Source organism: Lathyrus oleraceus, chromosome 1 (assembly GCF_024323335.1).
Source record: "Lathyrus oleraceus cultivar Zhongwan6 chromosome 1, CAAS_Psat_ZW6_1.0, whole genome shotgun sequence".
NCBI classification, from domain to species: Eukaryota; Viridiplantae; Streptophyta; class Magnoliopsida; order Fabales; family Fabaceae; genus Lathyrus; species Lathyrus oleraceus.
The window spans coordinates 242,204,337-242,227,728 of record NC_066579.1 but is presented as its reverse complement, the minus strand read 5'-3'; the positions used below and the strand labels follow the sequence as shown (position 1 = coordinate 242,227,728).

General features: G+C 38.6%; 1 protein-coding gene across 1 annotated transcript; it reads right to left on the bottom strand.

Annotated features, from left to right (window-relative positions):
* Positions 1 to 894: 894 nt before the first annotated feature.
* On the bottom strand, positions 895 to 8,747 carry LOC127101595 (uncharacterized). Its single transcript, XM_051039048.1, has 6 exons — positions 8,644 to 8,747; positions 7,715 to 7,892; positions 7,256 to 7,492; positions 1,699 to 2,313; positions 1,297 to 1,617; positions 895 to 1,203 (listed from the first exon to the last, which is right to left on the bottom strand). The coding sequence occupies exons 1-6, from the start codon at positions 8,745 to 8,747 to the stop codon at positions 895 to 897; spliced, it is 1,764 nt and encodes a 587-aa protein (XP_050895005.1).
* Between the last annotated feature and the right edge of the window lie 14,645 nt (positions 8,748 to 23,392).

Here is a 23,392-nt window from a genome sequence, read left to right as displayed (position 1 = left end):
CTCAACTTCTTCTTGACGGCGGGCATTCTGGCTTTAAAGGCAATCTATGCTCCACAATATCGGTATCAAGATCTGGAATATCTTAATAGAACCAAGAAAACACATTAGAGTATTCTGAAAGAAGATCAATCAACCCCTTCTTAACCTCTAGACAAAACAGCGACCCAATCTTGACTTCCTTCACATCATCCTCGGAACCTAAGTTGATTAACTCAATCTGCTCTTCAAACGGCTGAATAATTCTTTCCCCATGCTCAAGCAAATGGGATAACTCATTAGAGAATTCTTCATCATCATTCTATACCTCAGCTTCAAACACTGGGAAATCAAAGTTTGGAGAGGGAGTAGGATCATTATGTTCAATGGATTTAAGAACCAACTTGCATAATGATTTGATATTTTGATTTTAGAGAAATGGAGTGCAAACAAATATTATGCAGATATGGGAAAAATTATTATTTATTTATGTTTTTTTTTGTGATTACCGTTTTCAGAAAAAGTAAAAGGTCAAAACAAACATCATAGATGTGGATTAATAAAATTGTATTTTTATTGATAATAATATTGAAATGCCCAACAATGTTTCACTTCTCCCTTAGGCATAGGAGGAAATTTTTCTTTTAATAATAAAACAAATTACTTTGAACGATGCATAACATCAGGTACATCAACCGTAACCCAATTATTACAAGTTTGGTTGTGTGTCACAAAGTTGGCACAAGCTTCGTCTTTATCATCATCTTCAATAACTGCAGCTGAGTGTTGTTTGTCCCCATGAATGAACCTTCCACTACGGAAAACTTGTTACATAGCCTTGACATTTCTGTTGAATGGCCCTTGTTGAAATCCCATCCCCTCTTTGTTCTTGTTCTCAATAATCTCTTTAACACAACCTCATTTGTCGGTGCCGCCAGCCTGAACAACATCTCTTGCATCTTTTAGAGAAGACATGGATGCCCCAGTCTTCTGAGTTTCAACAGCAACAGATAAGGCTTGGAACGATGTTCCAACTTTTTCTTTAGCTTCTACATAGGTGAAGGATGATAGATGGCTCACTAAAAGCGCTTTCTCCCCACCAATAATTACGAGCTTTCCGTTCTTAACAAATTTCAGCTTCTGATGCAGCGTCGACGTGACGGCACCAGCCTTGTGGATCCATGGCCTTCCCAACAAACAGATGTAGGCCAGGTGAATTTCCATTACCTAAAAAGTAATTTGAAAGTCACTCGGACCTATCTTAACTGGAAGGTCCATCTCTCCAATGACAGTTTTTCGGGAACCGTCAAACGCTTTTACCACCATGCCACTATACCTCATAGGGGCGCCTTGATAAGACAGCCTTGCCAAATTTGATTTTGGTAGCACATTCAATAACGAACCAGTATCCACCAAAACATTAGACAGAGTGTCCTCTTTGCAATTCATTGAAATATGAAGCGCTAAGTTGTGATTCCTACCTTCCTCAGAAAGTTCTTCATCATAAAACCTAAGATTATTACATGAAGTGATGTTAGCGACAATAGGATCGAACTGGTCCACTGCAACATCATGCTCTATGTAGGCATGCTCTAGTATTTTCTGTAAAGCCTCTATATGCGCTTCGGAGTTCATCAATAACTATAACACAGAAATCTTTGATGGCATTTAGAGCAGCTGCTCCACAATGTTGAACTCACTCTTCTTGGTTAAATGCAGAACCTCGTCATCATCATTAATCTTCAACCTACTGGATTCACTAGGCTGACAAGTTGGAGCATTAACTGCAGGAACATCTGTCTTCTTACCCACCGTAACATATTCCACAACTTTAAGAGATACAGGGCCAAATACACGACCACTACGGGTCACTTTGACGACATCTGCAATGCTTACAACTGAATTCGCGGTGGGAAGAGGAACCTCTTGCCCATTCTTGATCATAGTAGCATTGTATTTATAAGGCACGTGTTTATCGTATTCATACGGGATGGGGCCAGCTAACCATATAACCAACGGCGATGCCAATCTATTAACAATTTTGATGTTGTCAAACTGAATAACTACCCGCTCGAGGGTCTTTAATACTGGTACGATAACATTCACATCATTGCCCTTATACCTGGACTGCTGACTTTGAATTACACCTTCATCTATCAGTTTCTGAATACCCCTCTTGACTATTACACATCCTTGAGGATTAACGCTGCAGATAACACAACCATCATGGTCATGTTCATAGTTACTGATTAAGCATAAAGTTCTATGGATTTCTACCAAAGATTGGCGAATATGACGAACATCGAAAACCCTGAAATTCCCAGGACATCCATCTACCTGTCGCATCCGCGAAAAACAACCGGCGGGCTGAAACAAAAAACAACACAGAGCCGCCACTGCGCGTTATTTATCCCAAGATAGGGAAAGGAAACGCTCAGAGAAACCTGGAAAAAGCATGGTCTCGCGACCAAAGAGAAAGGGTAAGGGAGTCGGTTACGCAAGGGGAAGGTATTAGCACCCCTCACGTCCGTCGTACTCGACGGGATCCACGTTCTAAAAGAAAGAAAAGGTTGCTAAAACATCACACACACACAAGGAACGCAGGTGGGGTTAAGAGGAAGAGAGCTCGATAGGACGTCGCATCCTATGCCTACGTATCTCGTCTGGAACGAGAATCAGAGCTGCCGTAGTTCGGCTCACGCTTGCCAAACAAGCAAACACAAACACAGGCAAACATGGAGCCTGAATGCCAACCACTGGACTTACATCAGCATCCGAACCAAAACATACACAAAAAGGAAAACGTGGAGCCCGAATGCCAATCACTGGACTTACATCGGCATCCGAACCAAAACATACACAAAAAGGCAAACGTGGAGCCCGAATGCCAATCACTGGACTTACATCAGCTTCCAAGCACACAACAACCAAACAAGTTAATAGGGAGTCGGGAACTCGAGCCTATAACTGTCAAGCACACACACACAAAGGAAAAAAAGTGCCCGGAGAGACCTCGCACGGTCTCCTGCCTACATACCTCGTCTGGAACGAGGATCAGGGCGATGTAGTTCCCCTGAAAGGGAAAGAAAATCTAGCCAGAAACCAAGGGGAGACACACTACCAGGGAGCTGTACTCGAGCCTAGTGTTATCATGCATCATTGCCCTATGTTGAGGTTTCTACCTACTTGCACAACTGCAAGCTAATCCTATCCAGGAAGAAAGCAAGCATACAAGCATACAAGCAAACAGAGCAAACAAATATTCACAAAGCACACACTATAACCAGTCAAGTAGGCTCAAACAATGGGTTTGACTGCCGAAGCAAGTCATCTGTACATGGGTAGTATTCGCTCTTAACCTTGCCATTGCGGGGCTAAGGTGAAGCAGATGAAAGGTGAGTGAAGATTAGACTTCACAGCTCTTATCCCTGACCAGGGAGAGCTTCAGACAAAGGAGCGTGGGTCCAGAATGGAGGGACCCTTCTACGCTCAAGACTCTGACTCGATTGTGCAACAGCACAAGATCTTGGGTTTGTGTCCCAATGCATCAACACACAGCCGTGTGAGCAGAGGGACGACTCAACAGAATAGTGGGGGATAGATTGCATATCCCTTTGATCCACCAATTGCCTCATAGAGGTATTTACCTGCTTGGGCACAAATGTAAACAACCAAAAACATCGCCTCTTAAGGAGGACTTTAGACAGTTGCCTGGCCAAGTAACAGGCCAGGTCTTCCAGACTACATGAAGAATAGAAGTCCTACCTCAATTGGTCTAAAAACCAAGCAGCAGCAAGCAAGTTCTTAAAGAACTGTAAGCAACTTAATGTACCTGAAATCAATCAAGTATCATCAGTACTCAGACAAACCAACAATAAACAGCAAATGTTAATCTATACAGACAACACAAGTTAATGCACACAAGTGCAAGCTATAATCCCAAGCTCAAGCTTTAATCCCTACAACACAAAGTCAAGTTAGTTCATAAACATCAACCAAACCCAATTCAAATTGCCTTGAAGCAATCTCCTTAAGCATTGTGCATTTCATCCTGAAAATCCAAACCAAATGTGAGAAACTAGACCACTAGGCCAAGCCTAGGGTCCAAAGGGGGTAAGAAGTTCTAAACAGCAAGTGCAAACCAACCAAAATCACATTAAAACAAATCAAAAGCAAATGCAATTGGTCCCATGCTCATACCATTCACCATTATCATTTCATGCACAATTTAACATCAATCATGCAATTTGCAACTTCAAAAGACCAAGCAGAACTATCTCACTCAAAAGCATACCAAATCAATTCAATTAATTCCACAAAAATTCACACCTAAACAGGACACATTCAATGTATGTCATGTCAATTTTCAGCTCAATTGGACAAAAGAAAGTAGGTCAATGAAAATCAAGAAGTCCAGACACAATTATACAAACCAATTCAAGACATCCAAACAAGCACCATCTTCCATAAATCATAAAACAGTGACAACATTTAAGAAATGAATGGGATCAAAACCATGATGTCCTACAATGTGTCTAGAATTCTCATATCAAATTTCATCTTCATCCAATACCATATGAGAATTTCACAAGCAAAATGCCAACATGTGTCACATAAATTCACAAAATGAGCCAACAGAGAAGAAAATTATCAATCAATTAGAAAATGACATCAAAAATTCCAGCAAAAATCACATGTTATCTTGACATATCAATGATCATTCATGCAAAAAATTGGAGCAATCAAACATTTCTAGGCCAGGCAAATAAAATCATGAAGTTGACCTAGCTTGGTGTGACACAAATTGTCACACCTTACTTCAAAAAATCATATCTAATCAACCAAGTATCCAAAAATCCCAAACTTTACATGAAAATCACCATCAATGTGTCCAGAACAAGCACAAAAATTTTCATTCATTTCTTTACAAGTATCACTATTTCATGAAGGTTTTGGTAAGGTGTGTACAAAATGAGCATATTGAAACAAACCCTAGGCCAATTAAATTTCCACACGTGCAAAAATTTCACAAAAATCATCATAAAATTCTACACATCATTATGAGCATGGCACAAAAAATTTCACAAAAATTGGATGAATTTTGAAGCATCTATGAATTTTTAAAGGTTTGTAATCAAAATTAAAATGAAAAGAAAAAGAAATGAAATAAATCAATTAATTTAATGCTGCAATGGCATTTTTGCAATTTTGAAGCAATACGCCAAAACGGCGTCGTATTGATACATGGCCAGGAAATGTTCTGATTGGTTAAAACCGGCGCTAAACAGCTTATTCAAACAGCAAGGCAAAAACACGGATCAAACATCACTATTTCATCGTTCTTCACCAACAATTTTCCAGAAAACGCATAAACATCATGAACAATGAATCTTCACCAAAATCAACATGTTTATAACCATTGGAACCGTATGAACACAAGGATCATGGATATGTAATCTATTTAATCTAATTCTCAACACAGCCACGGGATCGATCCAAAAAAGAAATGCATATCAAACTTCAAATCATGATTACACATTCAATAGTTCACCAAATCAAAAACCAATTACATCATGTTCATCTACGTTGCAAGCTCTACAAAAGCCCTAGCATAGTTTAAGAAATGAAGAGATTTGAAAATTAACCTTGTAGGTGAAGACAGTGATGATTTGCGCGTGTCTTGATGTAATTCTTTAAAACAGATGAAGAAGAAGGTTGAGGAAGATGAAAGCAACTCGTAGCTTGATCCAAGACAGCTCCATGTGTGAGAAATTTCAATTTGCCATTGATGAACCTATGATGAACAGTCCTCGAATCTGAAGCTTCTTCCTTCAATTCACCAAAACAGTTGTAGAGCAAGGTTGATTGAAGATGAATCAAAAAGAATCGCTCAATTTGATCAAGAATTGATGAAGAAATCTTGAAAAAAGCTTGATGAAAATTTGGAGAGTTTGAGAGAATTTGATGAAATTCTGTTATGGATCTTGAGAATTGTGATTGTGGTTTGCAATTCAGTTACAATTAGAACTTTATACTCCAGCTTAATCACTCTCTTAATCACCAATTAGCAAAAAATGAAATGGATTAGCATAATGTGAAATTTGAGTGAAAGCTCCAAAATGCCCTTGCCAAATATCACCATATGACAGCTCATGACAGTTGGAACAAGCTTCAATTTGCATTTGGAGTGTGTTGCAAAAATCCTCATTCCAAAATTCCATGTATTTCTCAACTTGGACCATTTTGCCCTTGGATTTTAATTGGTGCACTTGAAAATTGACCTTTTGCATTGACCATTTTTGATGAATTTTGATTATGCACCATGAAAGTACATGTGAAATGGAGTTTTCTCATAAAAAGATCAACCATTTTGGACACTCCATGTGAAAGTTATGCCCCTTTGATTATAGGTCTTTTTTGAAATTGAATGGACCATAACTTGCCAACCATACATGGGAATTTCAAGTTCTTGGACTTTTTGGAAAGGTGAGACCAAGATCTACAACTCTCATGTTGAACAAATTTTCATTTGAAGCTTTCTTGGACATGTAATTTTGTGGTCAAAAACTTTCCATTTTTGGAAACTTCCATTACAAGTCACTTTCTATTTTTGGCAATTTTTGTCCTGACTTTATTTTCTTCATTCTTGAGCTTTGACATGTCAAATGAAGCTTGTTTCAACATGAATGAAGTGTATCCAACTCTCTCCCACCTCCAAATCCATAAAATCAAGCACAGTTGACCACAGTTGACTTTTCCAACTGATAGATGAATTTGGCAATGCACTGATCAATCTGAGCCCCAATCCTCTGATGAAATGGCTCAAGGATGAAACCCTAGCCTCAATATGCTCAATATAATCACATGATGATCCCCATATCCATTGTAGACCCCATCTCCTTGCCATGCCCTGATTGGCCCAATGCAATTGATTAGGGTTGACCAGTGGTCAAAACCCTAATTCCAAGGTATCCTGATCAAACACTTGATGATGACAAACCATGATGATGATGTATCCTTTCCACCAAGATCAAGACCAATCTCCTTTGAGAATCACAAAACCCTAATTTGGACCTCCACATCCTCAGATGATTGATGACCAGTCCAATGAAACCCTAGCTTGCACATAACCTCCTATCTTCTGATCAAGACTTGGGAAACTGGCTTGCACAATGTAACCACATGATATGCAATATGCAATGCCTAATGACCTAAAATAATATGTAATATGTTATGCTAGTCCCAAGAGAGGAGGGCAAATTTTGAGGTGTTACACTACCATGTTCACAGAAGCATTTCCATGAGCAGGCAACAGATTTTCTTTGACATTAGGTGCTCGGTCCTCAAAGGACATCATGTCGCTCTTGATCAGTTTCTGAACCTCATTCTTCAAAGGATAGTAGTTTTCAATGTCATAGCCGGGAGCTCCCTGATGAAAGGCACAGTGAAGATCTGGTTTGAACCACCATGGCAAAGGTTCAGGAGTATATGGAGGATTTCTTGGTTGAATCGGATTCTTGAAAACCAAAGAAGGATATAATTCTGCATAAGTATTTGGAATAGGGTCGAAGGTGACCTTCTTCCTCTCGAAATTCTGATGTTGATTGTTGTTGTAGTTGGTACATTGTTGTGGCTGTTGTTGAACGGGTATTGATTGATTTGCTGAATTATTGGTGAATATCTGAATAACTGATGATACCTAGTGATGATGCTGACGAGATTGGGAATTATTCCTCACAAGAGGCCTCCTCTGCTTCCCCATAGACACTGCATTGGTCCCCCCTTCCTTCCTTTTGGAGAAACTACCACCGTATTTCTTGCTTGTAGAAGCCTCATCTCTAGATAACCATCCTTCTCGGGCACCTTCTTCCAACCGCGTCCCCATGTTCACCATTTCGGTGAAATCATTAGGAGCACTAGAAATCAAGCGTTCATAATAAAATGAACTCAGGATCTTCAAAAGGATCTTGGTCATCTCTTTTTCCTCCAATGGTAAGCTAATTTGAGCAGCAAGCTCTCTCAATCTTTGGGCATACTCCTTAAATGTATCTTTATCTTTCTGGGACATTGACCGCAATTGATCTCGATCAGGAGCCATATCAAAATTATACTTGTATTGCTTGACGAATGATTAAAAGTACGGACATTAGCATTGTCCAATCCCATATAGCACCGAAGTGCAACACCAATTAAACTGTCTTAGAAGTAATGGATGAGTAGATGATCATTGTCTGTCGGAGTAGACATCTTGCGAGCATACATTACAAGATGACTCAGAGGGGAAGTGTTCCCCTTATACTTCACAAAATCTGGGACTTTGAATTTGACTGGGATCTTGATGTTGGGCACCAAACACAACTCAACAACACTTTTTCCAAACAATTCTTTCCTCCTTAGGGTCTTCAATTCCTTCCTCAGCTCAAGGAAATGGTCTTTCATCTCGTACATCTTCTCATAAACATTGGGGTTTTCAGACGGCTCGGAGTTATAGATGGTTTCCTCTAGACGGGGCAAGGTATGCACAATGGGAGGGGGAATAGACAGGACCGGTCTAGATGCCGGCATAGAAGCAAACGTTGGAGCATACCCTTTAGGCACAAAGTTTGGCGCCATTCCCCACAGGAATCTGGCAGGCGTGGTTGGCACAGACTGGCTAGCAGTAACTACGGGCACTGACTCTGAGGAGGAGGAGTTGCAGGAGGCGGAGATGGTTGATTCTGAACAGCAATCATAGACTCCATCAAAGCAATGAGTCTGGAAATCTCGTCCATGAGTTCTCTGTTCTCTTATTCTAGATGATCCATCCTTCTCTGGCGATTAGCTCAAGTATTATAGTAATGAGTCAGCTTGTCTGATACACAGAAGAAGTACCATAAGACATCTTCCTGAAGAAACCTGTTATGCAAATGATGCATGAAATACAATGTTTTTTATTTGATTTCAAGGAACATACAAGGTCTTATTTGCAAATATTTCAATTTAACAATAATAATCAATAGCAATTTGACCATAAAAACTCTTTTTATTCATAAAATTTGGAAGCATTACACTGAGTACAATTTCATAAACCAAAAAAATATAAATACAAGAGAAAAGAAAATTGTCATCCTAAGGATCCCTAGCAATAGAGTCGACTGAACTAGCCAAAGGAGTGTACTTCCTTCGGATGTGCCTGATCTCTGACTCAAAAGTTGTCTGCATCTGAGCCTTATCAAGGACGAGCCGATCAACAATCTTCTTCCAAGCACCGAAAGGCTGAGGCATATCAGAGGAAAGTAAACCCTCAGGTTTTCTCTGTCTCTTCACTGCATGCTCTTCAAGAACCTCGATGAGTGTATCCTTGTCTTTCGACTCAAGTTGCAACTCTACATGCTCTTGGTTCAAGGCATGGAACCGCTCTTCCCATAGGTATCTCTCTTACTTCATCTTGGCAAGTGCATCTTCCAACTCCTCTACATCTTGGTTAGGGAGAGTTGATGGCTCAGCCACAAGCATAAACATAGGTCTCTCATAGGCGTACGCCATCTTATGCTTCAAAGCTCTCTTCTTCACCCAAATAGTGTAAGCTTCAAAAGCTACACAGTTGCATGGACCAAGCTCGGCTCTTCCTTTCCTATGAACATTGTGCCAAGCATGCACCATTCTGCTCTTCAAATTTTGAGGATCTTTACCCTCCTGATAGAATAGACCCTATAACTGAGCGTTATTAGGTATATCTCTCAAGGGGAACCCAAGCTGACGACATGACAAAGCAGGATTGTATTTTATTCCTCCTTGTGTACCAATGAGAGGCACATTAGAGAACTCACCACAACTGTCAATAATATCTACGCCATCAAATGAAGAATCAAACCAAACAATATCATCATTAGTGAGAGACAAAATTCTTTGAGACCACCATAGACATTGTTTGTTCTCCATGAAGACTGGTGTCTGAGGCAAGTGCGAAATAAACCACTTGTACAGAAGAGGAACGCAGCGCACAACGGTTCTACCACCCTTAGAACTCCTTAGGTGCAAATAGAAATATGTGTCCCCCAACAAAGTTGGAACATGATTCCCAATCCAGAATATTCTAATGGCGTTAACATCAACAAAATTGTCAATGTTAGGGAACAAAGCTAAACCATGTATAAGCAAGACAAAGATGGCTTCAAAAGCGTCCATGCTACCGTCTTAAGCAAAAGCAGTAGCTCTACCAATGAGAAACTCATAAGTCAACACTAGAATCCCTCCTTTCTTCATCAAATTGGCATCAATCTCATATTTCTTAAAATGAAGAGCCTCGGCTATGACCTGAGATCTCGGGATCTCCTCTAATCCACTGAAAGGCAATTTCTTAGATACGGGCATACCCAAGAGATGGGCATACTCTTCCAACATAGGCATGAGCTGATAATCAGGAAAAGTGAAGCACCGATAAAGAGGGTCATAAAATTGGACCAAGACACTCAAGAGTCCTTTCACAACTTTGGCAGACAGCACAAACAAAAGCTTCCTATGATGTTGCTTGAAGCCTAAGTGATCTAATACAAAGGATGACAACTTCCTTAGCTCTTTCAAGTCGGGACATTTGAAACTGTACTTCTTAGTGTTCCTTCGTCCATAATCCATGGTCTGAAAATTATTTGCAAATAAGACCTTAGTTCCTTGGAAATTTATTATTGTGATGAATGTTATGATGCGCATGAATGCATGAATGCAACAATCACACATAAGGGATCACACACAAGGCAAACATAAATAAAGTTCATGGGATAGATCAAGTCATCGTCAAGATCAAGCATCCACTTTGGTGGATTTAGGTTTTTCACCTTATTGACACCAAAGTTCCATTGATATTGACGATAACTGATTGGATCAACCGAGAATCAACGGGTTTGTTATGAGTCACGAGCATGGATTCAGGTTAAGAAGCATCCCAAAGGAGTGTACTATGGATAAAACCTGTAGAGCATGTTCTAAAAAGTTCCCAGAGTCGTGATCTCATCTATAAGATATTATAGGTTAGGATGATTGACTCATAAACCCATAATATTCTCAATAGAAACTCGTCTGAGTGTAGCATCGTGTAACGACTATTATCAAGTCTACACTTGAACAGTCTCCGCACTACGTCCTAAATAGGCCAAGTTGGGTTAAATGTTCTACAGTCCTCAGATTCTCGGACTCTTAGGTCGGAAAAAGTAATGTTTATCCACAACTTACTCGTGTGACATCAGTAATTCCAAGGGGGTCTCCACTGAGTAAATGGGTCTCAGGCCAACTCGTTAAGGACTACTCCATATGAGTTGAACATGACTATACCATCCTCATGTCTTAATTGCACTCAAGTTCGGGTTAGAATTTATCTCGCCACTCAGAGATCACCAAGCACAACAGACAGAGTATCACACATACAGTATATACAAACAAACAAACATCAAATATCAACAAAATAATGCACACAAAAAGTAGGTTAAACCCACTGAGGACTACTCCCGAATAGAGTCGCCACTTTCTTTCTGTAGCGGTAAATTCATGACCATCTAGCTATTGGTTAACTCAACGTCAATAAAATCAGAGCCGCCACCATGCTTTTATTGTTTCCAAAGGAAAAGGGAAAAAGTACGAACAAAACCCAAAGATAAGAAGTTTTCAAATCAAAACTAATAAAATGTGAGAGATTAGAGGTAAGGGGGTTGGTTACACAGAGGGAAGGTATTAGCATCCAAAGTGTCCTAGGTACTCCTAGGGAGCCCTTTTTGTGTGCAAGTGTTTTGGTTGAAAAGATGTTTTCTAAAATATAGATTGGGGGATGAGAAAATAATTCATTTACTATATTTTGGTGTTTGACAAGACCTTTGGTCTTATGCCTACGTACCAACATAAAAATGAACGATCAAAACCCCGTAGTTCGTGGTAAAAATTTCAAAAAAATTGGTGGATTGGTTTTAACAAAAGTTTAAAAGAAAAGGGCACAAAATGGACAAAGACTTAAATGAGGTTGTTAATTCTTTATATCTTTTTGAAAGTTAATTCAATATGATTAAGTTTATTTACAAGTTTAATTAAAAAATGTTTTGAAAATCAATGGCATAAGGCCAAGGTTTCTACTCATTAAAACATGTCTAAGTTGAAAAAATAAACAAAGAAGGTTTTAAAATGAGGGATAAATTTTAAAACTTAAGAAGGAAAGAAGGAGATGAAGGGACTGTCCTAGAAAAAAATTTAAAAGTTTAGAGTTGAAAAGATCTGGCCCATGGGATGCAATCCATAAGACAAGAATGTCAGATAGAAACCCATTTCCTTTGGACTATTGAGCAAGCAACAAGCATAAGTATCCAAGAAATAAGTATGAAGATCAAATACATCAAATAAAGATAGCCAAAATCCAAGCAAGCAGTCTTCAATGTCTTCAAATGTATCAGATGAATTATTCCTCATGGGAAACTCAAAGAAACAATCATCACACATGAACAACTATAACAGGATAACAAATTAAGCACGAAGACAAAGTAGAAGATAAATCAATAGAGCTCAAGGCTTGTCTCAGATGAATGGAATTGGCCAAGATAACTCAGTCTCAAATAATGGCATTGGCCAAGTCCTTCAAAGCATAGGGATGTTGCCTACTCTAAGTCCAAAATTTCAAATCAAGTCAAGGGAAGAGGGTCAATAGTCCATCAACATATTTTTAGGGTTTTTATTATTATTAGGTATTTTAAGGTCCTAAGATCACAAATAGAACAAAATCACAGCATATAATATATACAATCACAAAGATATGGCTCAAGTGAGCTAAGTGAAAAGGACTTAAACATAAACAGCTTGCATGATATTTAAACAGCTTGAATAAATGGTCAAACAAGGTCAAAGGATCTTAGACAAAAATTTGGGAACTTTTGGAAAGTCAAAAGTATTTAAAAACAAGTCAAAAAACATTTAATTCACACAAAATATCAAAATTAATCCAAAAAAAAATAATTCAAAATAGGGAAGAGGAAAATATTTACTGATTTTTGGTGAAAGTCCCATATTTTTTGGATTAAAAATAAATTTATTATAAATTAAACAAAATAAGGCTATTTAAAAATAAAATCAGAAATTGAAATAAATGAGAAAAAACAAGGGTCATCAGATCTTCCTCATTAATTGAGGTGGCATATATGATGGCCATGTGTGTGGTGTCCATCATGCACTCAAGTCAAACACGCTGCAAACGTGGTAATTCACACCAATCCCCAATATTATAATACAAGGCAAGGATCAGATGGCCTGGGACGTTCCAGTGCAGCACCGGAGCCCTAGCTCCGATCATCTTCTTCGATGGACCTCACCGGATTGATCCACCTCCAAAGTTCACCAAAATTAAAGATCCATATACCAATTTAAAGAGAAAATGATGGAGATCACGAATTTGACCTCTATTTTTCTCAATTCTCATTAAATATAGAGATATGTGGAATTGAAAAATGAGGAGGATGAGCTGAGTTGATTCGATTTGACCTCAAAGCAACTCAATCTTGTTGCCAATATTGGTAGGACTTCAGCCAACCAAAAATCAAGTAAAATGATGGAGAATTGAGGGAGAATCAAAGAAGGAAAGTTCCTCAAAAATCACCTTATGTTTGTAGTAATGGAGCTCGATCTCTCTTCCAATTTTATTTGCCTTGCTTCTACCAACTTTCAAGAGATGATTTGGATGCAAAAAAAGGCTTGAACCCTTGGAGTTTCAATCCCAAAACAGAAGGGGAATTCAAACTCGATTTCAAGAGAAATCCTCAAGGTATTCTATCAATGGAGGGTGGGAGAGATTGCAGATCAAAGCTTGGGCCAAGGGTCCTCTATTCTGAGGCAAATGAGTTGTATTTATAAGCTCAAAGATTCATTTTCACACACTTTTAAAAATATGTCAAAAATAATAATATGGTGTACATAGCTGTATGGGCATGCAACAAGGCCCAAAGAATGATTAAAATGAGTCCAATATCATGCACATGTGATGCTGAAAGCAATTCATGAGCCCATGCAATGTTGGCTGAAAATTGATCACAAATGTTTCCAAATAGGGCCATGCATTGCACCCATGCGCAAGTCCCTCAAAAATAATCCAAACATCGTGATCTTGGACTCTTTGGAAAGCTAGCATGAAGGGTAACAACTTTGATGTTGAAACGTTTTCCATTTGGAGCTTGGATCATGATGAATTTTGGTGTGGAAGTTGGAGGAATCAAACATAATTGAAAATTTCCTAAGTTAAAAGTCAAATGACCATGTTTTCTACTTGAAATAAATTTTGCTATGAGCTTCAAATGACTTTGGTTCCTTCTTCAAATTTGTATATATTTCAATCCTATTCAATTTGGTCACAAATTTGACACCTTTGAATCTTGAATTAAAGAGTTATGGATTTTAGAAGTTGAGGAAAATTGCTTGTTCAATGATGATGGCCAAAAATGACCTATAGTGTTTCCTCTTGGTACATGCCCTTGCAAGTGAAATTTGAACTTTCTAAAAAAACAAAAGTTGGATACGACATCTTTAAATTGATCATGTAACTTGGATGGTTTTCATATAATAAAAATTGAGCAAGTTATGTTCCTTGGAAGTTGACCTTCTATCTAGGGCACAGACAAAATGACCTATAATCTTTCACCATACAAAATGACTTTATAAGAAAAATTAGATCTTTATTCCAACATTAAAGTTGTTTAGAATGTCATAAATAGTAATGTTTCTCTTAGAATCATTTTCATATGACAAAAATTGTAGGAGATAAGGTCTATGGAACCATATATTTGACCAGTTGACTTTCTCTGGTCAACCTCTTTGAACCAACTTGCAAACTTGAAGATACTTTGCTCTTTGGGGATAATGGAGGATAATATATGCATAAGAAGATGAATTAAAATGTAGTATCCCTTGATATCTTTGACCAAATGTTGAAGAAACTTGTTGAGGAAGTCATACAAGATACCCAGATGAATTAGGGCTTCCAAGGTAAACAAGCTTCAAACTCTTGATGAACTCTTGATCAAAATGACAATTAAAGAACATGGGGATCCATATATGATACTCAGAACCACGGTGAACCTTTTATAACTTGATCCCTTGCACTGAGGGTCCTATACCTTATATATGAGCTTGATGAGGCACAGGTGGATGCACATACTATCTACAAAAGAAATGAAACTACATTAGACATACTTTTGGTATTTTGGTTAGTAAACAAAGAAAAATAAAGTATGATACAATCACAAATTCTTGGTGATCTCTCCCTAAGAAAACCCAATGAATGAGGGATGAAGAGGATACTAAGGTGTGATCCCAAAGCCAATACAAATGATGAGATGGCATGAGGGGTCTTAGGGTCAAAGTTTGGATCTTACAGAGATATTTGTTATGATTTCTTCCCTCGGAGGGGAGCTCCTTGTCACTAAAATCCAAGCTTAGACGGGTGGCTATGTTATTAACCACACTTTTAAACTGGCATACTAAAATCTCTTATGGTACATGGGCCGTTTTCAAGAATTTCACCAAGGCATCCCTATACGCTTCTGAGCATATCAACAAAGACAACATCGAGATTTTTTATGGTCTTTGAGTGTAGAGATTCGGTCTATCAAAAGAATTCCTTAATTCATTAGAGTTTGAATAGAGGCCTTCAATATCTCACACTACTGTCTGTCCATTAAACAATCTTCACAAGTCTTGGTGCAAATTAAGAATGCATCACTTTTTATGAGTAAGTTTTTGATTTCAATGAGCAGAGTCTTTAATTCACTGACAGAGGTTATCACTTTCCTTCCATCGTCCAATTCTACAATATTCACATTTTCTTTATTGTGCGGAGGCATAAGGTTGTTGTTCACATTTGGGTCGTTGGGAGCGAACGTAATTGCCTTTGAGTCAATTAGATCTTGTACTTTGTACTTCAAAGCTTTGTGATTCTCGATGGAATGTACGGGAGCTCTGGAATGGAACTTGCAATGGGCATTTGCATCATAACTGGGAAGAAGAACCGCTGGCAGGGGTCTCAACTACCTTAGTTATACAAGTGATCATCTTAATAAGTATGGTAGAATGTGGTTGTACGGCATAGGAACCTGGTCAAACCTTACTTCAGGCCTTCTTACTCTTTGTTGTTATTGTTGATACTATGGTTGATAACGTTGTTGGCGTTGTTGTTGTTGGTAGCGTTATTGTTGTTATTGTAGAGGTTGAACATGGATAGTGAAAGGTTATTGTCGAATTGGTTGAACGGGGGCCACAGTGGCCACTTGTTGATATGGAACTTGATATGTTGGAGTCCTTGTTCGGAAGACTGCGGTTGCGTTAGTCTCTCCTTATCTTTTCTTGCCATAGGGGGAGAAATATTTCTTTGCTATGCCATACTTACTTGCATAATTCTGAATTTTTCCCATTTTGATCATGTTCTCAATCCTTTCACCAGCCAAGACCAAATAGGAAAAGTCGGAGGATATACTTCCTACTATCCCATCAAGGCACGGGCCTTACAAGTTGCCCATGAACATGTCTACAATTTCTCGCTCTAACAATGGAGGTTGCACTCTTGCTACAAGCTTCATCCACCTTGAGCGTACTCTTCAAAGGTTTCCTCAGACTTCTGCGTTAAATTCTGCAACTACGTGCGGTTCAGCGCCATATCAGTGTTGTACTGATAATGTCTGAGGAAAGATTTGGCCATCTCTCTCCAAGTATGAATATGAACACCTTCCAATTGCATGTACCAATCTAGGGATGCCCCACTTAGTGAATATTGGAAGAAATGCCTCAAGAGTCGATCATCATTGGAATAGGCAGATATTTTCCGACAGTAGTCTCTGATGTGGGTTATAGGATCATTGGTTCCCTTATACTTCTCAAAGTCAGGGACTTTGAATTTGGCATGGATAACCACGCCAGGCACCAAGCCCATTTCAGTTGCATCAAGTCCTAAGGCATCAGTATTCTACATTGCATTTAGTTTTTCCTCAATGGTTCTTACTTTCTTCTCCACTTCATTGGTCACGGGACCAAAAGCATCATATTGGGAGGAAACCCTGGGGATGAAGAAAGCATCATGTTGATCATCTATCTTGACGACAAAAGGATGGAGATTAACTGTTGGGACACCGTCGAGTGTGCCTATATGGACCGGAGGGTCAACTTGGGGAGGAGGAATTGGAGTCTTAACTATTGGAGGAATGAGAGGATTAGCAGCGTTGGCACGTTGGTTCATGTATTTTTGCATCTTCGCCATAATCTCTTGGCCCCTAGATATCTCTTGGATCATCTCCATTAGTTTCCCCATCTGGAACCTCACTAGAGATACTTCCTCTTGGAGTGCTGCCTGATTTTGCGGTAGTTGCTCCAAGACGACTTGTTGGTTTCTTCGTGTATTGTACCGGAAAGTCAGCTTTAAAGTGTTGGTGTGATCAAGAAAAGGGTGGATGGATGAGTGTTTTTGTTTTGTTTTGAAAGATGCAAATGACGCATGAATGTTCTATTTTTTATTTTTATTTTTTTTTTAAGCAAAGCTCTTTAGTTAATCGTGTTGTTTTGTTACGAGAAATACTTAACGATTTATGTTTGCAATCAAAGATAAAGGAAAGCACACTAGAGTGAATCGCAAAATTTATATTCATCCTTTGAAGGGAAATCATACATGTTATAAGTACATAGGAATTGTAGAGTACAAGTAGTTGAGACAAATAAGCTAACTATATGTCAACCCTAAAAGTGACCCCTTGAGACTTGCAGAGAGCCTCAATGTCGGTGATGAGTTCGGCCATTGTCTTCTTGCAGAACTTGACAAAATGGTAGACCTCCTCAAGGGTATTATCTGGGCACATAATCATATCAGCCTCATTTAACTTGTCGGGAAAGTCTTGGAGGGCATAGTTAGTCAACATCGCCATGTTGGTGTATTTGTCCCTCCACTTGTTGTAAAGGGTTTGGAGGTTGTGGATGATTTCATCCCTTTGAGCAATAGAAGCTTCGGATTCATGGCATCGCTCCTCCCAATATCTGTGTTGGCTTTGCAACTCTATGTATGCTTGGTCATAGACTCCCATCTTCGGATTCTTGATTTGCTCACAAGCTTGTCCAAGGTTGAACTCCTCGTGCAAGAAGCTTCGGTGAATCTTCTCTCTATATATATAGTTATTCCTTAGCTAAGAGGCCCTTACACTACTTTAGAGTGGTCCTAAGCTCGGGGATTTGGGATTCGTAATCCTCTCTCGCTTCTTTCTTCATAGTATTAGACCTTTCAACGGTCTTCTCAAAGTCCTTGATAGTTCAGTATGCTTGATCCAACTTGTCGTTGCAAAAGTCTAGCTCAGAATTAGCTCCTTGTAGGGCTCCACCAGCCTAAACTCTTTGGCCCTCGGCTACTCGGAGTCTCTTCTTGCTATCCTCGAACTTCTCACATAATTGATTACCCTTGTCTTCCAAGACATGGTTACGTTCCTTGGCACGGTTGAGTTGGACTCATAATTGAGTTTTTTCCAACTTAAGCTCTTTAATTTAGTTGGTAAGCTTGTCCATGTCCTCTTGTAGGATAGGCTTAGGGTCGAGCATCAACAGGAATGAAGAAGGGTCAAACAAAAATGGCATATTAACAACCCTAGCCATCTCTTTTACCTACATAAAGTAGGGTTCCTTGGCTAGGATATTCTTCTCTCCCCATTCTTGGTCAATACGGACTATGTTTGTCCAAGCTCTTCGCACTCTCTTCACATTTGAATCGAGCGGATCTACGGTATTCACGATGAAAGAAATGAAGTCTCTCTCCTCGGGAGGACTCAACATGGTGTACCCCAATTGTCTCTTGAGTAAAGCAGGGTTGTAGTTGATACAATATTGTGTTCCTATTAAGGTTATGTTTGGGAACCCTCCACATCTTGCAATGACTTCTTTTGTATCCCATTATCTCTTGTACCATAGGATTGAACTGGCGGAGAGAAATGCAAACTTTTGAGGCCATGTCAGATTGCTTTGAGCAAAGGGTCCGCACTGAGGCATGTGAGCCCTCATCCATAGGTGCAACAGAGGAGCACAATAGAGGAAGGTACTTCCATTCTTCTCATGCCTTATATGAAAGTTATGATAAACTTTGGCAACCAGAAACGACATCGGGTTCTTCGTCAAAAAGACTTCAACTGCCAACTGATCCACGAACTTGTCTACATTCAGGAATATAACAATTCCATGAATCATAAGTGCTAAGGTTGCACTATAGAATTCATGCCTTTCTTCCTTTAACATCTCCCAAGCATGAGCTTCGAGGAACTTTTGAGTCAAACCCTTGACGAAACCTTTAGTGCCCCAAATAGCCACTAGCTTGTTGGTGTTGATACCCAAGATGGTTGAGAGTTTGGTCAAATAGAAACCTTCTTCCAACTTGGTAAGGGGGTTGTATTCTTTGATTGATCGGTTGAAAAGTCTCTCAAGGTCTTCCAAGGTTTGAGAGATTTGTAAATTGGGGAATGTGAAGCATCTCAGAGGGATGTCGTAGTATTGGGCCATTGTAGTGATAGCACCATAGTCAACTTTTTCGATTAGAAGATTTATGATGTTCCCAAAATTGGCTTTGAACTTGTTGTCCTTGAGGGAGGTTACTTTTGAGTAAAGGACCATCAATGAGTTGATGTCAGGAATCTTGAACCTGAAGGTAGAAGTGTTTTTCCTTGTTGAGGAATCCATGATTGTTCGTAAAAAGTCTTGTAATTTTGTGTTTGAACAAACGAAAAATCTTAAGAGTTTTACTTATTAGTTTGATGATGAATGAATGTATGTATGAATGAATGATTGGTTCTTATTAATTTCCATGGAACTTAGGCATGGGTTCAAAGTCTCGGACCATCATGACGAAGCATGAGGTTTAATAATGACTGCTTTGTAAACCAAGTTTCTCGCTTTGCATGATCTAGGGCTTTTGAGATATTGGATGTAAGACACTGATCCTAGAGTCATGGACTCCCTTGACTGTTAGTCACTTATGTCAATTTACTTTCCAGACGACTGCTCCATCAAGGTCATCTACTCTAAGTGAGATCTTTGTATCGGCCCCTACGAGGAAGGCACCTCAGGGACGTATACCACGCGACCATCGGTCTAGGATGGCCAAGGTTAAATGTTCTAAAAAGGGGGTCTTAGGGTCACAGACTCTAATAAAGGAAAGGATGACGCCGAAAGCATGACGATCATCAATCCCCTTAAGAGAGTCTACCACTAAGTGAGGTTCTCGTACGAACCTTACGAGGAAGGCACCTCGGGGACCAATACTACTCAACCTCTCATATCTCAAGCAAGCTCTCAGACTCGGATGGAGAGTCTTTCACATAAGGTTTTCTTTGCAATCATTATTGCCTCCAAATTTTCTTCTTCATGGAATCAAGGTTGTGGACCAACAGATAGACAAAGAAAATATACACATGTTAGTAATAAAGGCAATATATATAGAAAAAATAAATAACGGATAAACCCCCTACGTGCGTAAAAGAAACACAACCCAAACTAGGCTAGACTCGCTTAGGGAAAACCAGAGACTTTGGGTTCAGTCCCCAACAGAGTCTCTAGCTGTCGCTATTGGGGTTTTGGGAACGAGGGAACTGGACAGACTGAACAATGGAATTGCCTCCATAAAGAGGAGAAGGAAATATCATAAGAGTTGCCACCGAATTTCATTTGTGTGCCTTTATCGGAGAGGCAAGGGGAAATAGTCAATAAAACCCTCAAAAAGGTATGTGCATGGGAAGTGCTAGAAAGGGATAAGGAATTTGTCTCGCAAACGAGATTTGGGTTCGGGAGTCAATTACACAAAGGGGAGGTATTAGAACCCATCACGTCCATGGTACTCCATGGAACCATTTGGGTTGTTTACGTATGTGGGGATTTATCACGTTATTGTTTTATTTTCAGAAGAATATGTGTGAAAGAGAGGGATTTTGGTTTTTTATTATTGTACTTGCCAAGGATTCTGGCCCTTGTGCCTATGTATCACTCATCGGGGATGAAGAATCAGAGCTCTGTAGTTCGGAGTAAAAAATATTTGTGTGCTGATTGATTTTACCTTTGAGAAAAGGGTTTTAGGGATGGATGTCCTAAGGCACAAAAATTATGTTTGATGGGTTGTGTTGATTTTACCTTAAACAAGGGTTTATGAAAAGAATGTTTGTGATTAGATTGCACTAAAGTCTAGGGGTGGAGGTGAATATTATAGACAACAAGCCAAGCATCTTGCTTCCAGAATAATCAGAGTGAGGGTAGGAATGCTCTATTCTCACTCATTCTCCACCACTTAAGGCTCGTGGCGCACAATACTAATCGTAGTTATCAAGTGTATTGAATTTGATTATGAAAAATCCACTTGACGTTGGATCAAGGGTTTATTTATTTTATTGAGAAAATAAAAGGGTCTCATTGTAAGGTAGCCCAAGAGGAAGCCTTGTGTGTGCAAAGAAGTGACCCAAGCTAAACAAAGGATAATGGTCTTACAAACATGTCCTCCTAGGACGATGCCATGATGTCATTCTTACAACAAGTATGTTAGTACAAATGAAACCCAAAGTTTGAAACAAAGTATCACAAAAAAGTAATGGAAAAGGCCTCCAAGCAAAGGTCCTAGGATAAGACCCTCTAAGTCCAAGTGGATTAAATACAATGGATTGTTTTTGGTCTTATAATTTTATCATATTTTTGTTGTTTTTAATGTATGATAATAATAAAGTAAAGACAAATGATAAAGTATGCAAGATGAAGTTTATACAATGATGATGATAATGAGTACTTGAACGTAAAGGACATAAAAGTAAATAAAAATTAATAATTACAATGATAATAATAATAATAATAATAATAATAATAATAATAATAATAATAATAAGAGGTTAGTAATAATCAAAACTTAGTAAAGTTAGGTTAAGTTATATTATGAACAATGGACCAACACTTGAGGATTATCTATCCTTAGGTCAATAGATTCAAAATATGGCACATCAAGGGATAAAACATCACTGATGCAGAGTATGGAAGATCAATGGATCAACTTACCATAGATTTGTATAATGAAAGTTATTCAACCTCAAGTCCATCTATCAATAGATTGAAAAAAGGAAGACTATAATTATCCCAAGGTTGAAAGTTATGATTGATTAGGTTGTTAAGTTAACAATTTATAAGAATAAAGTATTATATTAAAAAGTTAGTAAAGGGTTAGTATATGATATAAACAAATTAGTAGAGGGTTAGTGGGTTAGTATAAACCAAAAGGAAACATAATGTAATATATGAAATCACAAGTTAACATATGCAAAGCCTCATATACATGTCCAATGACTCAAGCTGGTTGGTGTAGGGGCAACCTATCCATGATTCAAAGTACCATGGATGAACATTTGATCATCCATTAGTAGATTTGAAACAAGTAAGGTTCAATCAACCCTAACCAAGCCAACACCATGATAAAAGTATATCTCATTGGCCCTAAGGTTCAAGACCTCATAAGTCCCTCAAAAAATAACCAAATGACTTGAAATAAAATAAAATCAAATACTAGAGGCAAAAATAACAAAAGTATATGTTGGACATATTTTCAGAATAATAAAAATAAAAAGGGTTCAAAAATAAATCAAAATGGAAGGAAAATGAGAAAAATAAATGAATAAAATAGAACAAATGAAAAAAGAATAAAGGATTTGCACAAGTCAATGGTTGAACCCTTGACCTTGGGGTCATGGGGGGATCAACCCCCTCTCTCACTAGGCCACAAGCTTGGTGGTGTTAATAAGACACACCGAAGCAATCAAATTAAAAAAGGGATTCGCACGCCAGCCAACCAATCAGAGTGGGACACGATATCTTTTTGAATTCGAAATTCGCGCGAAGCAACGACCTCGGTGTCGTCTTCAACCTTGAGATTTTTGAAAATCAAAATTTGGAAAAACGTAATTTCAAATCATATTTTTTGTGGAATCATAACACATGATCATAAACAAACTCTCATCCACACTCATGAGCCATTGATTGGCTTTGAGTATGGAGTTTTCTCTCACGAACCAGAAAGATGAACTTGACCTATATTAAAAATTAAATGCTAAATGCTGAGTAATAAAAGATGGGAACTTAGGGGAAATTATCAGAAGATCATTTTGAGAGGGGTGGTAACTTGTTTAGATGATGGGGGTGAAGAGAACTACCTGATCAGAAACAACTTAGGTAGGATTTTTGATGGTATGGCTTAGCTCAGATGAAGCTTGTAGAAGGTGAGTTAGGTATTTGGAAAGTTTGAATGATGGTTAGTGAAGGTTTCAGGATGGTTGTTTGAAGTTAAAACACTTGGAAACTCAAAACATGATGTTCTATTTTTGAAGCTTGAGGTGAAAAGTTCAACAGAGGTTTTAGGGAATTTGAAGCTTAGAAAGTGAAGGGG

Bases quoted from the DNA above. Each gene is read 5' to 3' on its own strand.
- LOC127101595 (XM_051039048.1), bottom strand. From the start codon at position 8,747: ATGGACGAGATTTCCAGACTCATTGCTTTGATGGAGTCTATGATTGCT. The intron at 7,493-7,714 runs GTGAGGAATAAT...TTGGTTTTCAAG, and splicing joins GGAAGCAGAGGAGGCCTCTT to AATCCGATTCAACCAAGAAA. The intron at 1,618-1,698 runs GTTCTGCATTTA...TCTGTGTTATAG, and splicing joins AGATTAATGATGATGACGAG to TTATTGATGAACTCCGAAGC.